We start from the raw sequence: 17,569 nt of genomic DNA, 5'->3' as shown, positions 1-17,569 counted from the left end.
AAGAGCATGACATGATTCAGCCATGGCTTTCAAAGAGTTCTTGGTTTGGGGAAAGAGACAAACAAATTAATCCACAATTACAATATACTCTGATAAGTATTCTGGGAAAGAAGTAAGTGGCAAAGGATGCCAGAGCAAAAGCATAAAAATCAGAAAGAGAAATGAGGAACATGCTTCATTGGAACTGAGTCCAAAAGGATCTGCAGGAGCTAGCAAGTTAGAAAGGCAGGGAGGTGGAGGTGTTGGTGGTCAGCATCAGAGATGGAATTCCAGGCAGAGGGAACAGCAATGGAGAAGGCACAGTGTGTCCTAAGTCCCGCAATGTGCTATATTAAGAGACATAGTGCCACATAATTGTTCATCTAAATAACCAAGATAATGAGGTAAAATTTTTTTGCATCCAAATAATCTACATTTAATGTTACCCTTTTAAATTCCCTGAAAATATAAAACTCTCAATGTGGAGCCAAACTTGTGATTTTTTACTAGTAATCAAGATTATTCAACAAAATGAAGATTCTTCCGCAAATTTCAATTTCTGCCAATTTTCTAATTGCTAGCAAATCCTTGAGGTTTATGTTTTCCAGATAAAATATGGCACACCCAATTAAACTTAAACCTCAGTACTTCGTGGAAGTATTAATCTTGTACAATTTGGAACATACATTTAAAAAATGTTCATTGTTTACCTGAAACTCAAGTTTGACTTGGCGTCTTGCATTTTTAGCTGCTAAGTCTGGCAACCCTATTAAAGTTACTGGTATGCATCACAGATTAATGAATCCAAAATTTGTACAAGTTAGCTTCAGAAAAACAGTGCAGGACGCTGAAAAGGAATTGGCCCAATTTGCATCTTAGTAAACAGTAAGTAGCTCAGCCTAAATTAACCATACGTGGAAAAGTACAACCTGCTGAGAAGGTAAATGTCATACAGTGTCCAGGCCAAGGATCGCCAACCACACCGTTTGTCAAGACTAACAAGGATTTAATGAAAATAGCTACATTCTTCATTTATCATTCCAGTCTCCATCACAAGACAGACTACAATAAAGAGGTAAAGAAAATTACAGCAAAATCTAAGAAGCAGGTATAGATATCAAACTATATCAGATCAACTAGAAACACTGCATATTTCTCTACTTAAACATGCCAGGTAAAGTGGAGAGTACTTTAGTACTCATGGCAACTGCAGAGTTTTCAGTGGGGATCTTAGGGAATGCATTTATTGGATTAGTAAACTGCATGGACTGGCTCAAGAATAGGAAGATTGCCTCCATTGATTTAATCCTCACAAGTCTGGCCATATCCAGAATTTGTCTACTGTGTATAATACTGTTAGATTGTTTTATATTGGTGCTGTATCCAGATATCTATATCACTGGTAAACAAATGAGAATCATTGACTTCTTCTGGACGCTAACCAACCATTTAAGTGTCTGGTTTGCAACCTGCCTCAGTATTTTCTATTTCCTCAAGATAGCGAATTTTTTCCACCCCCTCTTCCTCTGGATGAAGTGGAGAATTGACAGAGTGATTCTCAGGATTCTGCTGGGGTGCTTTGCCCTCTCTGTGTTTATTAGCCTTCCAGTCACTAAGAATTTGAATGATGATTTCAGGTCTTGTGTCAAGGTGAAGCGGAAAACAAACTTAAGTTTGAGATGCAGAGTAAATAAAGCTGAATATGCTTCCAACAAGATAGTGCTCAACTTGTTAACACTGTTCCCCTTTTCTGTGTCCCTCATCTCCTTTCTCCTCCTGATCCTCTCCCTGCGGAAACACATGAGGCAAACGCAGCTCAATGCCACAGGGTGCAGAGACCCCAGCACAGAGGCCCACGCAGGAGCCCTGAAAGCAGTCATCTCCTTCCTCCTCCTCTTTGTTGCCTACTGCTTGTCCTTTCTCATAGCCACCTCCAGCTACTTTATGCCAGAGACTGAATTAGCTGTGATTCTGGGTGAGTCGATCGCTCTAATCTATCCCTCAAGCCATTCATTCATCCTGATATTGGGAAACAGTAAATTAAGACAAGCATCTCTCAGGGTGCTTTGGAAAGTAAAGTATATCCTAAGCAGAAGAAAATTCTAACAACATGCACAGATCTGAAAAGAAACTGTTATTTGCTAGGACAAATGAAGATAAGCTGTTTCTTAATTATCTCCAGTTCTTACATTAATGTTGGTTTCATGTGGTTAATTCCTCTTAAAACTTATTTAATATAACTGCAATTGTAATGTTGAGACTTATGTAAAGCTGACTTTGCATGTCTCTGTCTCTGCCTCTCTTGTGTCTTTGACTCTCTGTCTCTATGTTTCTCCCTGTCTCTCTTTGTTCTCACTCTTCAGAGTTGTTTTTTAAAACATGTTTCAGGCCAGGCAACGTGGCTTATACCTGTAATCCTAGCACTCTGGGAGGCCAAGGCAGGAGGATTGCTTGAGTTCAGGAGTTCGCGATCAGCCTGAGCAAGAGTGAGACCCCATCTCTACTAAAAATAGGAAAACTTAGCTGGGCGTGGTAGCACGCACCTGTAGTCCCAGCTACTCGGGTGGCTGAGGCAAGAGGATCACTTGAGCCCAGGAGTTTGAGGTTGCAGTGAGTTACGATGACTCCACTGCACTTTACCCAGGGTAACAAAGCAAGACTCTGTCTAAATAAAATAAAGCATGTTTCAGAACAAATAGAAATTAATATCCTAATATTAACTGTGAGAGTAGAGGACATTTTCATATTTAGTTCTAAATCATTTCTCCAGATGCAAAGTTGTGTGACTAATTCAGAACAACTGTAATAGCATCTTCCTGTTATTTGCATCCCTATGAAAAGCAGCTGATTCATCCTCATAGTCCTGGTTAGATTTTTCTTTCCAAATCATCCAACAAGCTCCACCTTTGGAAAAGACTCTTTATGATGACAGTTCCTAATAAATTCTGTGGAATTCTATGAATGTAGCAGAATTAATACCTAGGTATATATTGTGATTTAAATAATATTGTCACAATTCACAGATTTTTTAGGATCATGGATCAATGAATGAACTTTCTCTCTGGAGTGAGGGAGGGAAAATTTATGTGCACACTTTCTGCAAAACAAAGAGCTTAAATAGAACTATTGATTGTTTATTGAAGAAAATTTCTCCACAAAAGATATGTGCGCCAGTTTGCTTTTGGTGAATTTTGATTGCACCAGGCAATGGCTGTCAAGATGCTGTGATAAGATGGGACCTTCAATCAAAAGCTAATATATTGAGATGTTAACATTTCAAGACTGTCAAAGAAAACATTGATTCAATGCATATCATCTCTACGACCCAGGGAAATACTGTTTAGATTGTATATAAGATATCTATGAGATATTCCATCAAAAGCACAATCATTTGTGTTGTGGCAAAGATATTTTGGGGTGACCAATTCTGTACTAACCAGCGTAGAGTAGCTATGAACTTTGTATATAGAAAAGAAAGTTTTTCATAAATTAAGAGATATTAAATTTCTCATCAATAAATTTGATAAAAATCACAATTAGTTTTACACTAGTTTTACATGTTAATTTTTCTTCTTTGAATCTGATGGTACAAAAGATACACAGTGATTAAACTGATAAATTAACAAAGATTTATTGAGTGCCTTGTAAGTTAAAGCAGCAACATAGCCAAGAGAACTGCCAAGTCAGGCCCTGCAGCTCCGGGTGAGCTGGGGGCCCCCGGGATGGGCCGCGGCCTCTGCCCTGCAGACACCGGAGCCCTCGCTGTGGCTGCCCTCCGGCCAGGCCCAGGCCTAGAAGCAGCGGCGAACGTCTCTGCCAACCCCACCTCGGGGGCCTGATGATGGCGACGGCTTCTCCAAGGCCGGACTCCGCCGGCCGCCTGGTCTCCCTGCCCAGCCCTGCCCGGCCTAGGTGAAGCCCCTTCAAGCCTCCAGAGCGCGGCGCCTTTGGGCAGCGGCGGGTGTGGCGGGGCGAGAAGAATGGCGGCCGCCCAAACGCCGCGAAGGGCCCTTAGGGTTTGGAGGGCCCGAGAAGCCCGATCTGTGGACGTAAGCTCGGTCACCTCCGTGGGCCGTGGAGCGGCGCAGATCCGGGTCTTGTTGTGACCGCTCTGTCCCCACCAGGAGAGCCCTACTTAGTCCTGACAAGACGGACAAAGGCCTTAACGGGCCTGGAAGGTGAGCGGAGCCGGGATGACGACGGGTGGAACTAACTGGTTAGCGGCCATCGGGCGGCTGGTCTTCGTTCTGCCACCAGACAGAAGAAAAAAACATGCCACATTTGGAAATGCCCACCACCCTTTGGGAAGATTTACTGGCCGATTATAGAAGAAGGCCTGAGTATATAATATGAAAAAGCTGCTCTCAACTTTTCCCCCAACCTTTTAAAAGAAAACGTTTACTACATCTAATCCTTCTAGATGTAAAGAGGTTGCCGACGTATGATAAAGTAGAGTTAGAAGATAACACATCTTGTAAATGCCCATTTGTTTAAAAAAAAAAAATCATAGGAAAAAAAGTCTTCTGGAAATGACTTTTTGAAATGGAATTGTTAGACCACCTCTGGAAGCGACACTTGTCCACGTTTGTTCAGTGGGTTAGAGGACGTGGAGCGGAAGACCTTGAGAAGGACGAGAAGATTCTGTGCCAGACTGGTCATATTTAGAAGACATTTTCATGTTATAAGCATTGTTTTGTGTGTGCATTTTATTCCTCATTACTGTATACATAGTTGACAAAACTAAGTACTTTTTTGAAATATCTAGGCCTTCTAGATGTTCTGAAGTGCCTGATATATGTTAAAAGTAGAAGTAGTAATACCCTTTGTGAATACCTTTTTGTTAAAATTCATATGAAATTTTTGGGGAGAATGGCCAGACCACCTCTTGAGTAGGACACATTGTGTTTGTGCAGGGGTTCAGAGGAGGGGGGAGGAGAAGGAAGAGCTCTAGGGCAGTGTGCTTATAGTGAGGCAAGATTAACCATAGTTCCTATGTCTGTGTATTTTGTCTTACCTGTGTATATGGTGTACATAAAAGACAAACAAGTCCTAATTTACATCTAGTGTTTCTAGATGTTAAAAGAGGTTGCCAGTGTATGACAAAAGTAGAATTAGTAAACTAATATATTTTGTACATTTTTGTTTTTAAATTCGTAGGAAAGATTGTCTTCTGAAAATTTGAGCATTATAGCCCACTGGGTTGGTGGAGGAGGGAAGGGTTCTAGGCCAGAACGTTCATGTTTCGAAGACACTTTCAAATTGTAACTGTTACATATGTGCAGTTTATTCAAAACTGCTGTGTGTATACAGTAGACAAATTAAATCCTTATCAGAAATATCTAGTCTACCTAGATGTTTACAAGTGCCCGACGTATGTTAAATGTAAAGGTAGTAAAATATCACTTTGTAAATACCTTTTTGCTAAAATTCACAGGAAACGCTGCCTTTTGGAAATAGAATTGTTAAACCATCTCTGTGAGCAGTATAGTACCATCTATACTCATGCAATGGTTTGGAGGAGGTGGGAGGGAAGGAATTGGCCAAAGGTAATATGCTAGTGTGTTCATACTTGGACATTATCAGATATCAGCTTTCTTATGGTTTGTGCATTTTTGTTTTGCTGTGTGTATATAATGTATATAATGGACAAATGAGTCCTATATTTGCAATATCTAGTCTCTAGATGTTAAAGAGGTTGCCAGTATATGACAAAGTACTTAGTAAAATTAGCATATTTTGTACACTTTGTGTTGAAATTCATAGGAAAGCCTGTCCTCTGTAAATTACTTTTGGATATGAATTTGTTCAATCATTTCTAAGCATTACACATGCCCATACTTGTCCAGAGAGAAGGAAATGAGGAGGGAATGGTTCAAGGCCAAAATGGTCATATTTAGATGATACTTCAGATTATAACCATTGCTATGTGTGTGCAATTTTATTTAACAGTGCTGTGTACATAGTGGAAAAGTTTTATATGAAATATCTAGTCTTTCTAGATATTTAGAAGTGCTTGATGTATTTAAAAGTAGAAGTAGTAAAATAACATTTTGTAAATAGCTTTCAAAAACTGATGGGAAATATTGTGTTTGGAAGTGGAATTGTTAAACCACCTCTGTGAACAGTACACTGTCTGTACTTGTTCACTAGGTTGGGGGAGGTAGGAGGGAAGAAATTGTAAAAAGTGTTTTGCTTGTGCATACTAGAGAATTTCAGCTTATGCCCTGTATGTTATGTGCATTTCATTTAACTTTGCTGTATTGTATATATTGTATATATACCAGACAAATGAGTCCCAATTTTATAATATCTAGTCACTAGATAGTAAAGAGGTTGCCAATGTATGACAAAAGTAGAGTTAGTAGATAACATTTTGTACACTTTGTGTTAAAATTCATAGAAAGGCTGTCTTCTGAAAAGGACTTCTGGAAGTGAAATGATAACATCACATCTGAGTGACACATGTGCGTATATCCACCGGGTTGTTGGTGAAGAGGAGTTGGAAGAAATGAAGGATTCTAGACCAGAATGTTCTTTTTTAGAAGACACTTTCAGCTATAAACATTGTTACATGTGTGTATTCAACACTACTACTCACTAAACATAGAGTTTAGTAAACTAAAACATTGAGTAGACTTTGAGTTAAAATTCATAGAAAAGACTGTTCTTAAAAATACTTACTGAAGTGAAATTGTTAAAATCCCCTCTAAGCATTACAGATGCTTAGACCTGTCCACTGGGTTGGTAGAGGGTAGGAAGGGGAAGAGTTCTAGGCTAGAATGTTCCTACTTAGAGGACATTTTGAAATTATAGCTTTTGTTATGAGTGTGCATTCAATGTTACTGTGTATAGTGGAAAAACACTTAAGTCCTATTTGAAACATCTAGTCTTTCTGGATGTTTAAAAGTGTACGACATAGGTTAAAAGTAGAGGGCTAAAGTAACACCCTTTGAGTGTTTTTTGTTATTTCATAGGAGTGGTTGCATTTGGGGGGGGAGGGGAGGAGGAAGTATACAGAGAAGGGTTCTGTGCCAGTGAGTTAGATTAGTTAACCATTGTTGTATATGTGCATTTTAGTTAGTATTGCTGTGTATTAAAGGATAAACAAATCCTAATGCTCAAAGTATGTTAAAAATAGAGGTAGTTAAATAATCCCTTTATATATGTCCTTTTGTTAGTTTTTAGGAAGGACTGTCTTCTGGGAGTGACCGTTGTTAATTCACCTCTTGGAGCTAGACTTAGTCCTGTACTTAGTCACTGGAGTCGGGGAAGAGGAAGAAGAGGAAGGGTGAAGGGAAGGGCTCTTTTTTAGTATCTCCATATCCAGAAGATGACTTTAGATTATAACCATTAGTCTATTTGTACATTTTTAGTAAAGTGTCTGTTTATTGTGGACAAAGTTCATTATTATTTTGCAACATCTAAGCTTTGGAGATGTCTTGAGGTGACAATGTATGATAAAAAGTAGAACTAGTGAATAGCCATTTTGTGACTATCTTTGTTATACTTGATAGAAAAGAAGTATCTTGGACATGGAATCATTAAACCACCTCTGAGCAGTGTATATCAGGACTTGTTCATTAGTTTGGCAGCAGAGGGGCAGAAGGAAGTATGAAAGGAGAGAAGTATGCAGACGTTGTTCATATTTACATTTTGATGATAGCCATTGATGTATGTGCATCCCTTTTAGCTATACTATAAGAATATATTAAGTAATTCAGTAGAAACATACCTTCTTGCTAATACGTTAATGGTATAGATCTGATAATGAATTCTCTTAGAAACATTACACTTAGTGTACTCTGTTGCTTTATGTTTGATTTTAAATTGTGCTTTAAGGGAATGCAGTATTTTAATCGGAACTCTGCCAGTACTTTTATCTAGAGGCCTGTTGCCATTTTTGTCTTCTATGAAATTTTCTTCCCAAAAAGGCAGGATTACATTTTTTCCTAACAGATTGAGTTGGTGTAGTGTATTCTTGTTATCAAAATACTCACGTAGCTTTGGGATTTTCAATTGGTAAATATTCATGATGTGTGAAAAAGCATGATGCATACTTTACTATCTCAATCCCATAAAATTGGATGTTACGTATGTGTCAGGATCTAAAAGGACACGTTCAACTGTAAACTGCTTGTGATTGTGGATGACTTTGTTCTTTGCTCCTTGTGTTTTTCAGTTTCCTATATTGCATATATTAATTTAAAAAAAATAAAGGTTATTTAAAAAAAAAAGCAACATAAAATTAGATGCATGGGCTAAAGCTTACATTTCTTTTAATATTGTCTGAAACAACACCTCCCCTATACCCCATCTGAATAGATACCCAGTTTATGTGAATTCATTAGGCATGGGAACAAAAGAACCCTGAGGCTAATGGGAATCTTGGATACTCCACATGTGATGTCTCTATGTTGTGGACTGTAGAAACTTGATCAGCCACTTACATTGCAAATATAGCACCTGAACATTCTATTTCTCTGTGGACAGCAGCTAGCCAAAGGATGCTGAGGTAGAAATAGTAGCAGTATTAGTGATCTCTTATTATACATAATTGTCCTTACAGGTATATGTAGGATGAAGGTCTTGTAACCAAGGTAAGTGGATTTATCTTCTAAGAGTATTTTAACTTTAAGAAATCATGTAAAGATGGCAACTTAGAGTTCAAAGGAGTATTTGCACTGTTTCTTTCACTCCCTGTATTTAGGATAGAGTTTTCAGGCTTCCTTTAAGAGAGTGTGGTGAAGGGGCTACCGAGAATGCAGACACATTCCTTTCTTCCTGTTTTTATTCCTTGCATAGTAAGATACCCATTCACATATCCAATGTCTGACTATTGGACACTACCCTGGGTGCCGTAAACACAGATTAAATGTGACAAAGCCCATGCTCTCCTGGAACATATAGTCATAGAAAACACTGTGGAAGACAAACAATGATCAAGTAAACAAATAATTATAAGTCATGATTAATGCTATTGAGAAGAACTGAAAGTGAGGGATAGAGATTTAAATTAGCATAATCAGGACAGAGTTACCTGAGAAAGTGAGATCGGAGCTGAGATTTGAATGACAAATATAGCCATTACAATATTCTAGAGAAATGATAGCCCAAAAGGATGACAGAGCAAGTGCAATGACATTTTAGGACTAAATGTTTTAGAAAGAGCAGTGAAGGTCTGAATGACCAGAGCATGGTAAGCAAGGATCATGAGCAAAATCATAAAAGACCTTACAGGTCGTCAGAGAAAATTTAGATTTAATTTGAGTGCAATGGGAAGACATTGAAGGAATTAAAACCATGTGCAACATAATTTTATTTCTATATAGATTTAAGTTCACTTTGGCTATAGGAAGAATGGATAGTGCATGCGCTGCAGAGGAAGTCATATATAATACAATTACGGGGCTCAACTAGTAAGTTACTATAGTAAGTAGTTCATATGAGGCATCATAGTGGTTCAGACTTGGATGGTGGCAAGGGAGTTAGAGGATTTTCGTTATGGAAGAATTTTATATATTATGCAGGTAAAGCTTATAGGTCTTGCTGAGTGATTAAATTAAGGGAAGGAATTAAAGGAAAAGAGGCTTCAAAAAAATTTTAGATCGTTTAATAGCTGCGAGTACAGTACTACCTAGGATTGAGGGAGAAACTGTTAATTGAGTGAGGGGAGAATAGAAATTAAAAATTCTTTTTTAATCTTCACCTAAGTCATTTTCAAATGTTCCTACTCCCAGGTTTATATATTTTCACACATTTTGCATTGTGAAGTATACCCAAGTCCATCCACAGAGTGGTCATGCTACTTCAGAGGCTACACAGAAAGTCAATCAGGGTACAGAGAAAGAAAGATCAATTAGACCTTAATTCTGCTTCCAAGAAAAAGGCCAGTTCTAAAGCTGATTCTAGAATTAAAAATGAAGGTGAATGTGGTATTAAACATTTAATTTCTCTTTCTGTTACCTTAACCTGTAAATTTTTCATTAATATTAATACTAAAAGTAAACTGTTTATAACCTTGATGGAAATGGCCATTAGAGCCTTCATTTTTATCCTCATCTGACTTTAGAGCTAATCTTGTTCTTGGGCCACATGCATTCATATGTGTGAGTCCCCATAGGGGTAACCATACTTTGTCACTTAGAAAAACAGAGAACTTCTCACTTGGGCACAATTCCTAGCTTGACTGTATTGAGCCCCCCAACTGAGAGATGCTTGCCTGGAACACGTCTCTCTGTTGGTCTCCACTGAGGCTTTGGAGATGGAGTGGAATAAGTGTGGTGTAATTAGTCAACGCTCATTCTTTTTAAAAAAAAAAAAATCAAGTAAGTGAATTTTCTCGCAGTATTAGTTTGCTAAGGCTGCTGGAACAAAGTACCACAGGCTGAGAGACTTAAACAATAGAAATTTATTCTCTCACAGTTCTGGCTGCTTAAAGTCCAAGACCACGATATAGGCAGGGTTGATTCCTTCTCAGGGCTGTGGGGAAGAATCTGTTCCATGCCTCTCTCCTTGCTTCCAGTGGTTTGCTGGAGATCTTTGGAGTCCCTTGGCTTTTGCTCCATTATCCTAATGTTGGCCTTCATCTTCACATGGTGGTCTCCCTGAGTGCAAGTCTGTGTCCAAATTTCTACTTTTTATGAAGACACCAGTCATGTAATCTACTTAGTTAAGTCGTCTTAACTAATTACATCTTCAACAACTCCATTTCCAAATAAGATCACATTCTGAGATACTCGGGTTAGGACTGCAACATATGAATTTCTAGAGGATACAATTCAACCCATAATACTTACCTTCCTTTACACTTTGCCTAGTTCTGGAACCATCTCCAGATTTTACCCACATCATTTTCATATATGCATATATGCATAAAAATTAAGTCAACTTTGAGGGCTAAATACAGTGTATGAGTTATGTCTGTATGTTCATAAACTAAGGGAAAGCCCACCTGATTGACACATGAATGGTGGGTCAGTCTCTAACAGTGAGTGCTGAGGTCCTGGAGGCCCTCTTGAATCCCAGCCATAAAAAAAATAAATAAATAAATAAATAACAAAATGGCACATATGCATTGAAAGACTTCCAGAGTCCAACAAAGTTTACAAAGTAGGTTTCTCTGTGTTTGAACTGAGAAAAGCGTATGTGTATTGATAATTTGATTACTAGTTTCAAAAATAAAATCATTTGCTTTCAAATATTGTTGGTTGTTAAACCCTCATAAAATTATTAAAATCTGAGCTGCCTATAAAACTCCACAATACAGACCAGTTGGAGTCCAGTCGGAGTCCTGTACCTCCCTACCTATCTTCCTTGTCCCGTGACTAAGAATCATGATCTTAGAAGGAAAACAAGAGCCAAGGCTTTAGTGCTAATGACTTTATTGACGTTTTGAAGTTGGAGAAAAAAAGGCCAAGATGTTTACATTGCTCAGAAGTCTATGGTCTCCAGTCAATTTCCATCAATTTCTGAAATAAAGAAAAGGATGTTAGAAATAAAAGTAGATCAATTACAAGACATCACATTGAGCGAGAGAGAGAAGGAAGAAGTGGGAAGGAGGAGAGGGAAAAGAAGGAGGAGGCCAGGGGAGGAGAAAGGGAAGGAAGGAGAAGAGAGAAGTGGAGAGAACAGGAGAGGCAGAACTAGAGGGGGCTGTTGGCTAATATACGAAAAAGAGAGTGAGAAAAATCTCAGGGTAGAAATAACACTTGCTCTTATAAAAATGGAAGAAGACTTTTCTATGTGTAAGGCTGAGGCAAGGAAAACCGGCAAGGACAAAGCCAGGCAAGGAGTTTAAGAGAAATGGGAGAGAAATGAACAGAAATAAGAAGAAAGAATTAGGGAATTTAAACTAAAATTCACTAGATTAATGAACAAAAACAAAATTAGTCCTTCAGAAATCACTGGAGGCTATTTTTAGGTGGTTTTCTTGTCATTGGTCAATAGGACAGCCATCATACTGACCACCTGGCCACCTCTTCCAGGCCAGCCTCTCTGGCCACCCCACCACCTGAGCCCCCATGGCCACCCAGAGATCTTGGCCTCTTTGGCCGCCACCACCATATGGGTCTCCACGTGACTCTCCATGTGAGCTCTCCTGGCCTCCTGGGACAGTCGGCTGCCAGAGCCATGCCACTGACCATGCACTTTCTTTCCACTTTTGTCCTTCTTGCAACACTAACCTCTGAGTTTTTGAGGTTCGAGTTGTGATTCCTCTAGGTTTCCATAAATTAATTCAACATCTGCTTAGGTGAGAGACCACAGATCCAGAAAAAGAATGATAAAAGGAAAGATTAGCCATAAACTTACATAAGGCAAATATGGACTGTACCATAGCCTACATTTAGGGAGGAGTGATATTTTGATTTTTTAAATGATATCAGGTAGTGACCAGGGCCCAGGTCCTGGACGAGAAGAGGTAGAAAAATCCTGACTCCTCAGAGTACCCATACTTACCTAGTAAGGCACCTCTCACTTGCCCCATCACCGTTTACACTTCCCTGTCTTTGATGCTACTGCCACTGTTCTATAATACCGTCTATCCTGAGCTCGCTGTGATATACAGTTGGTGCTCTGCAGGATCTGCATCCATGAGTTCAATCAACTGCAGATCAAAAATATTCGAAAAATAAATAAATAAAAGCAATACAACAATAAAAATACAAATTAAAAATTAATACAGTTTAACAACTATCTACAAAACATTTATAAGGTACTAGGTATTTTAAGTCATCTAGAAATGATTTAAAGTATACAGGAAGATGTAGGTAGGTTATGTGCAAATACTACAACATTTGGTATAAGGGAGTTGAGCATCCACAGATTTTGGTATGGGAGGTGGTTAGGAGTGGTGGGTCCTGGAACCAAACCCCCACGGATACTGAGGAACGACCACACAGTACATGAAATCATCCATAAACCACACTAGACTTCTCATGGTGTCTGAGGAAAACCACCAGAGAGAGTCACTGTGTCTACCTGTGGATACACATGATAACTTAACACAAGTGTATTCAATAGGGGAAAATTATCAGCCACCCCGTCTTTCCCAATGGCAGAGCAATCACACAAGACCCACTCTTCCCCCTCTATCATCTTCCACAAACTGCTAAGGCTACAGCTTCCCAAATAGAAAGTATAAATAAAACCCACCCCAATTATCTCCCTTTGCAAATTTCTGTTACCTATAATGAAATCCAAGCCCTCACCATCTCTTGCATCACCTTTCAATTATTTCTTTATGATTTCATGGCTATCACTGTTACAATCATTCTCTTGTGGATTCAATATATATTTAATTGTGTGCCCCAGACATGTCAGACAATAAGATTCTAAGCTTAAAAGACAGCCTCTGCCCTCAGACTGCTTACTCTTCATTGCTGTCACACAACAAAGAAATTATGGTGTCGCTCCCAATAGCCTACATAACCTAGAACTAACCCACATTTCCAACTTTATCTTCCTTATCTTCACTTCAACTTTCCTGGATTTGTTCAGGGTTCCTAAACCACTGACAATGCCATGATCTCTGTGTAGATTTAGCCACGTGTCAGTCTGCTTTCTCCCACCCCTCCTCTCTCCAAGGTCTAGATCACATGCCACCTCCTGAATGAGGACTTCTCTTTCTTCCCCTGCTCTGAGCTTTCATAACACCTGCTTTTGACACTTTTCTGACAGTGACTGTTATTATGTGCTATGTCCAAGCTAATTCTACCATTAGATTCTCAATTCCTTAAAGACAGTGATAATGCTTCATTTCCTTTGTATCTTCAGTGCTCAGAATAGGGTCCTGCCAGAGTGATTGTTAAATATTAAATTTTATTTAATTAATGTTGGAGGATAAAGTGTAGGTAAAGCATTTCTTTCAGGAATTCCCAAATAGGCATACCCTCACAATGACAGCCAAGTCCAGGTACATTAGGCAAGAAAAAATCAGAAGGAAAGTAGTGAACTCAAACAGGACCTGAGAGAGCTCTAAAATCGAAGGCAAATCATTTTCCATTTTTTGGTCTTTGTTCTTCTACAATGTGGAACTAAAAACTATATAGTAGAATGGTTGAGAAAAGAAGTTTTAATGGTAAAACATGATTATTTGAAATTTTTTTTTTAGTTGACACAGAACAACAGTATGTATTTATGAGGTACATAGTGATGTTACCATACTATAATGTACAATGATCAGATCATGGTAATTATCATACCCATCATCTCAAACATCTATCATTTCTTTGTGTTGGGAACATTCAGTATCCTCCTTCTAGCTATTTGAAACTATACATTATTAAAAATGTAGAAATTTTGGATTAGACCAGTAACCCAGAGGTTCTTAGAATCCATCTACATTTAATTCTCAATAACTTAATTGAACCCAAAATAGCTCACGTGGTGGATGGGGCTCTTCTTCTTCCTCTTCAAGTTCTCCTGCAAAGAAAGAATAAAAAAGAATGATGTTTGAAATGACCTCATAAACTGAATAGAAGGGTCATTGACAAGTCAGGAACTAGTAAAAAAATCATTAAGCCTGAAGGTTTTCTTTAAGAAACGAAATTGTTGGTTTGTTCATTTACTAAATTCTGCCACTTTTTTGGTGGCATAACTTATAGCCCATTAGCTCTCTCATGTACTCTGGTCCTTTCTTACATCCTTTTTTCTACACACAATCTCTTACACAGGCCATTAAAATTGACTTCAAATATTTCATATGAAGTGTATATGACTAATAATGGCTTCAAATTTCACTTACTCTGAAACAAATTAGCATGTAAGCAGATATCAGGGCTTTATAACTAAGGAGTGAAGCATTAGTGCTATAAATTTAGAGTGGAAAAAGAAATAAAATGCAAGGTAAAGTCACTGAATGACTATAGTACTTTAGGTAAATTGCATAGTATCTTTATGCTTCAAGTTATTAATAGTTATATGTTAATGGATATAAGTCCCATGCAAATATAAGGGATTTGTATTATCCAATCATTAACCACTGGTTGTGGAAGGATTTAGGTAAAAGAATTTACAAATGAGTAGGTTGTCCACATTCAGGTGATGTTCAGATGTTATTTAAAACTCTGACATAAGAGATTCCAATGTGAAAATGGAAGAGATGACCCATATTTAACATTATTACTGAAGACCATTAAAACTTATGAATTTTGTCATTTTCTTTTGCCCTTTAGGATTCCCTAAACTCAATTTTGAGCACGTTCAAGATATAAAATGTTAAGCAAAAAAGAAAAGTATGATAGGTTCCAAAGAAAAGAGAAATGAACACATCCTTGAATGAGGTTTTACCTGGCTCTTCAAGGGTCTCTTCAGAAATAGTACCTAGGATTTTAAAGGAAAAAAAAAATAAGAAAAACAAGACAAATTTAAAACACTATTTGATAAGACCCCAGCTTATGCATTCATGAAAAGGCACTTAGGTTTGGATACAAGAAGTTATTAATAAGAAAATGCCTAAGAAAATTCCAGAAAAAAATTATAAAAGGTTTAAATGCAATAAATCAACATTTCCCAAAGTAGAACCCTGGTCATGATCATAGATTATAAACCAGGGGTAATCTGTAAGTGTTTTACAAGAATAAATAATGCAATGGAAAGAAATTAATAGTGCCTGCTTAACATCACAATTTTGATTAAATAAATAAAAATTTAACCAAAATTCTCAATATTTCTACATTTGATGTTGAGTACATGAGAAACCTAGAGGAATTATAGAATTTTCATTCAGTTTAGATGCCCTATTTCACACAGAGTGAATCACTGAAAATCAATATATATTAGAACAGCAGAAGTTATCCCACAAGGATGCTGGCTTGGAACTTAGATCCAAATATTCAGAGAGATATTTTCAATCACTGAAAAATAGAAATTAAGGTTGCCTCCTCTTTTATTGACATACTCTCTGAAAATAAAGTACTTCATTTTTGAAAGGGTCTACATCCAACTGTACTCTTTTCCATGAATTTTAACCCCATTATCCATTGTATTGTTCCCATTTCCTCCTCTTACTATCATCCATGTGCTGAGCTGAGCTCAGGGCTAGCAAGGCCATTAAGAGCAGGACCAGCAGCATCTTGGTGGAAGTCATGGCATCCTCCTCCCTTTATGATGTAGGAACCTCAGTCACACTCCTTTATACAATAAGACCAAGGAGAACAGCTCACCCTTGAAGTCCATTGGTTGAACACTTCTCACTCTTATCTGATTTTCCACTGGGGCCTCAGCCAGACTTGCTGAGTTGGGTTTTAACTGAGGAGCTGGTCAAGCTCCTCAAGGGAAAACCATAAATTTTGTTATGTTCCTCGAGACAATTGTCCATCATCCTCAACTATTAGTTATAACCATTAATAATTATCTTCCATTTATTAGTATTCCACCCCAAACTATGGTTCTCTGTTCTATGACCATATCTGACATTGCTCAAGCTGTCCAAATGTCATTTCATGCTCCTTTCCTCTAGAATGAGCCAACAGAATCATCAGAAAATGAAAGGCTAAAACAACAAAAACATAATCCCAAGATGAAGGAACAAGAAAGATTAGTATAAGTTGTCTTACAAGGCTTGAAAAATGAAAGCAGTTGCCAGAAAGAGGCTAAAATCAACTTCAGACTCAAAAGACTATAGTAATTCAGAATGTGCTTGAGTTTATGATTTGAATGGACTGTGAAATCTTAAAACTAAAAATAATCACAATAACAAGTAGGTTATGAAACAACAACCTACAAGAATCATCAAGTGAATTAAGGGTATTCAGCTTCAAAAGAGAAGAATATGAATAAGCATGATAGCTGTACTTAGTTACACAGAACAAAGAGCAATCATGTTTGTATAGTTCATAATGGTACAAAAAAAGAGCTATTAATTTTAAAAAGATGATATTTTGTTGACAATGTAAAATAATTTCTTAGAATTATTTAAATTAGTTTAGATAATTTTGAATTTTAAATTGTCTCAGATAAAGCTTAATTACTTTAGAATATATGAAAATAAGTTTCTTTATTTTTTTGGTTTATTCTTTTTTAATTAATTTACTTTTTTAATTTCAAAATATTAATTAAGAGGATACAAGTGTTTTTGTTACATCTATATCTTGTATAATGCTTAACTCGGGGCTTTTAGTGTTTCCATCATCAGAATAGTGTTCATTGTGCCCAACAGGCAAGTTTTTATCCCATGCCACCCCTCCTACTATCCCCCCTTCTTGGTTTCTCATGTACATTATATTAGTTTGTGCCAATGTGTACCCATCTATTAGCTACCACTTATTAGTGAAAACATATGGTGCTTGATTTTCCATTCCTGTGATACTTCACTTAGGATAATGGTCTCCATTCACTTTACATTGCTGCTGCAAATGACATTATTTCATTCCTTTTCATGGCTGAATAGTACTCCATGGCACATATATATGCCGCATTTTCTTTATCCATTCATGAATTGAAGGGCATTTAGGTTGATTTCACATTTTTGTAATTGTGAATTGTGCTATGATAAACATTTGCGTGCAGATATCTTTTTGATAAAATGACTTCATTTCCTTTGGGTAGATACCAAGCAGTGGGATTGCTGGATCAAATGGCATGTCTACAT

The 17,569-nt window shown here is 37.6% G+C and overlaps 1 protein-coding gene across 1 annotated transcript; it reads left to right on the top strand.

The window, feature by feature from the left end:
* Positions 1 to 1,146: 1,146 nt before the first annotated feature.
* TAS2R7 (taste 2 receptor member 7) lies at positions 1,147 to 2,085 on the top strand. The gene has a single exon (XM_069491129.1). It carries the CDS (start codon positions 1,147 to 1,149, stop codon positions 2,083 to 2,085), a length of 939 nt encoding a protein of 312 aa, XP_069347230.1.
* The last annotated feature ends 15,484 nt before the right edge of the window (positions 2,086 to 17,569 follow it).

The sequence above is a fragment of the Eulemur rufifrons genome, chromosome 16 (genome assembly GCF_041146395.1).
Source record: "Eulemur rufifrons isolate Redbay chromosome 16, OSU_ERuf_1, whole genome shotgun sequence".
In the NCBI taxonomy this organism is placed as follows: Eukaryota; Metazoa; Chordata; class Mammalia; order Primates; family Lemuridae; genus Eulemur; species Eulemur rufifrons.
The sequence above is the reverse complement of the archived record's forward strand: the minus strand, read 5'-3'. Positions and strand labels throughout refer to the sequence as shown.

Coding starts and splice junctions, on each gene's coding strand:
- TAS2R7 (XM_069491129.1), top strand. CDS start 1,147: ATGCCAGGTAAAGTGGAGAGTACTTTAGTACTCATGGCAACTGCAGAG.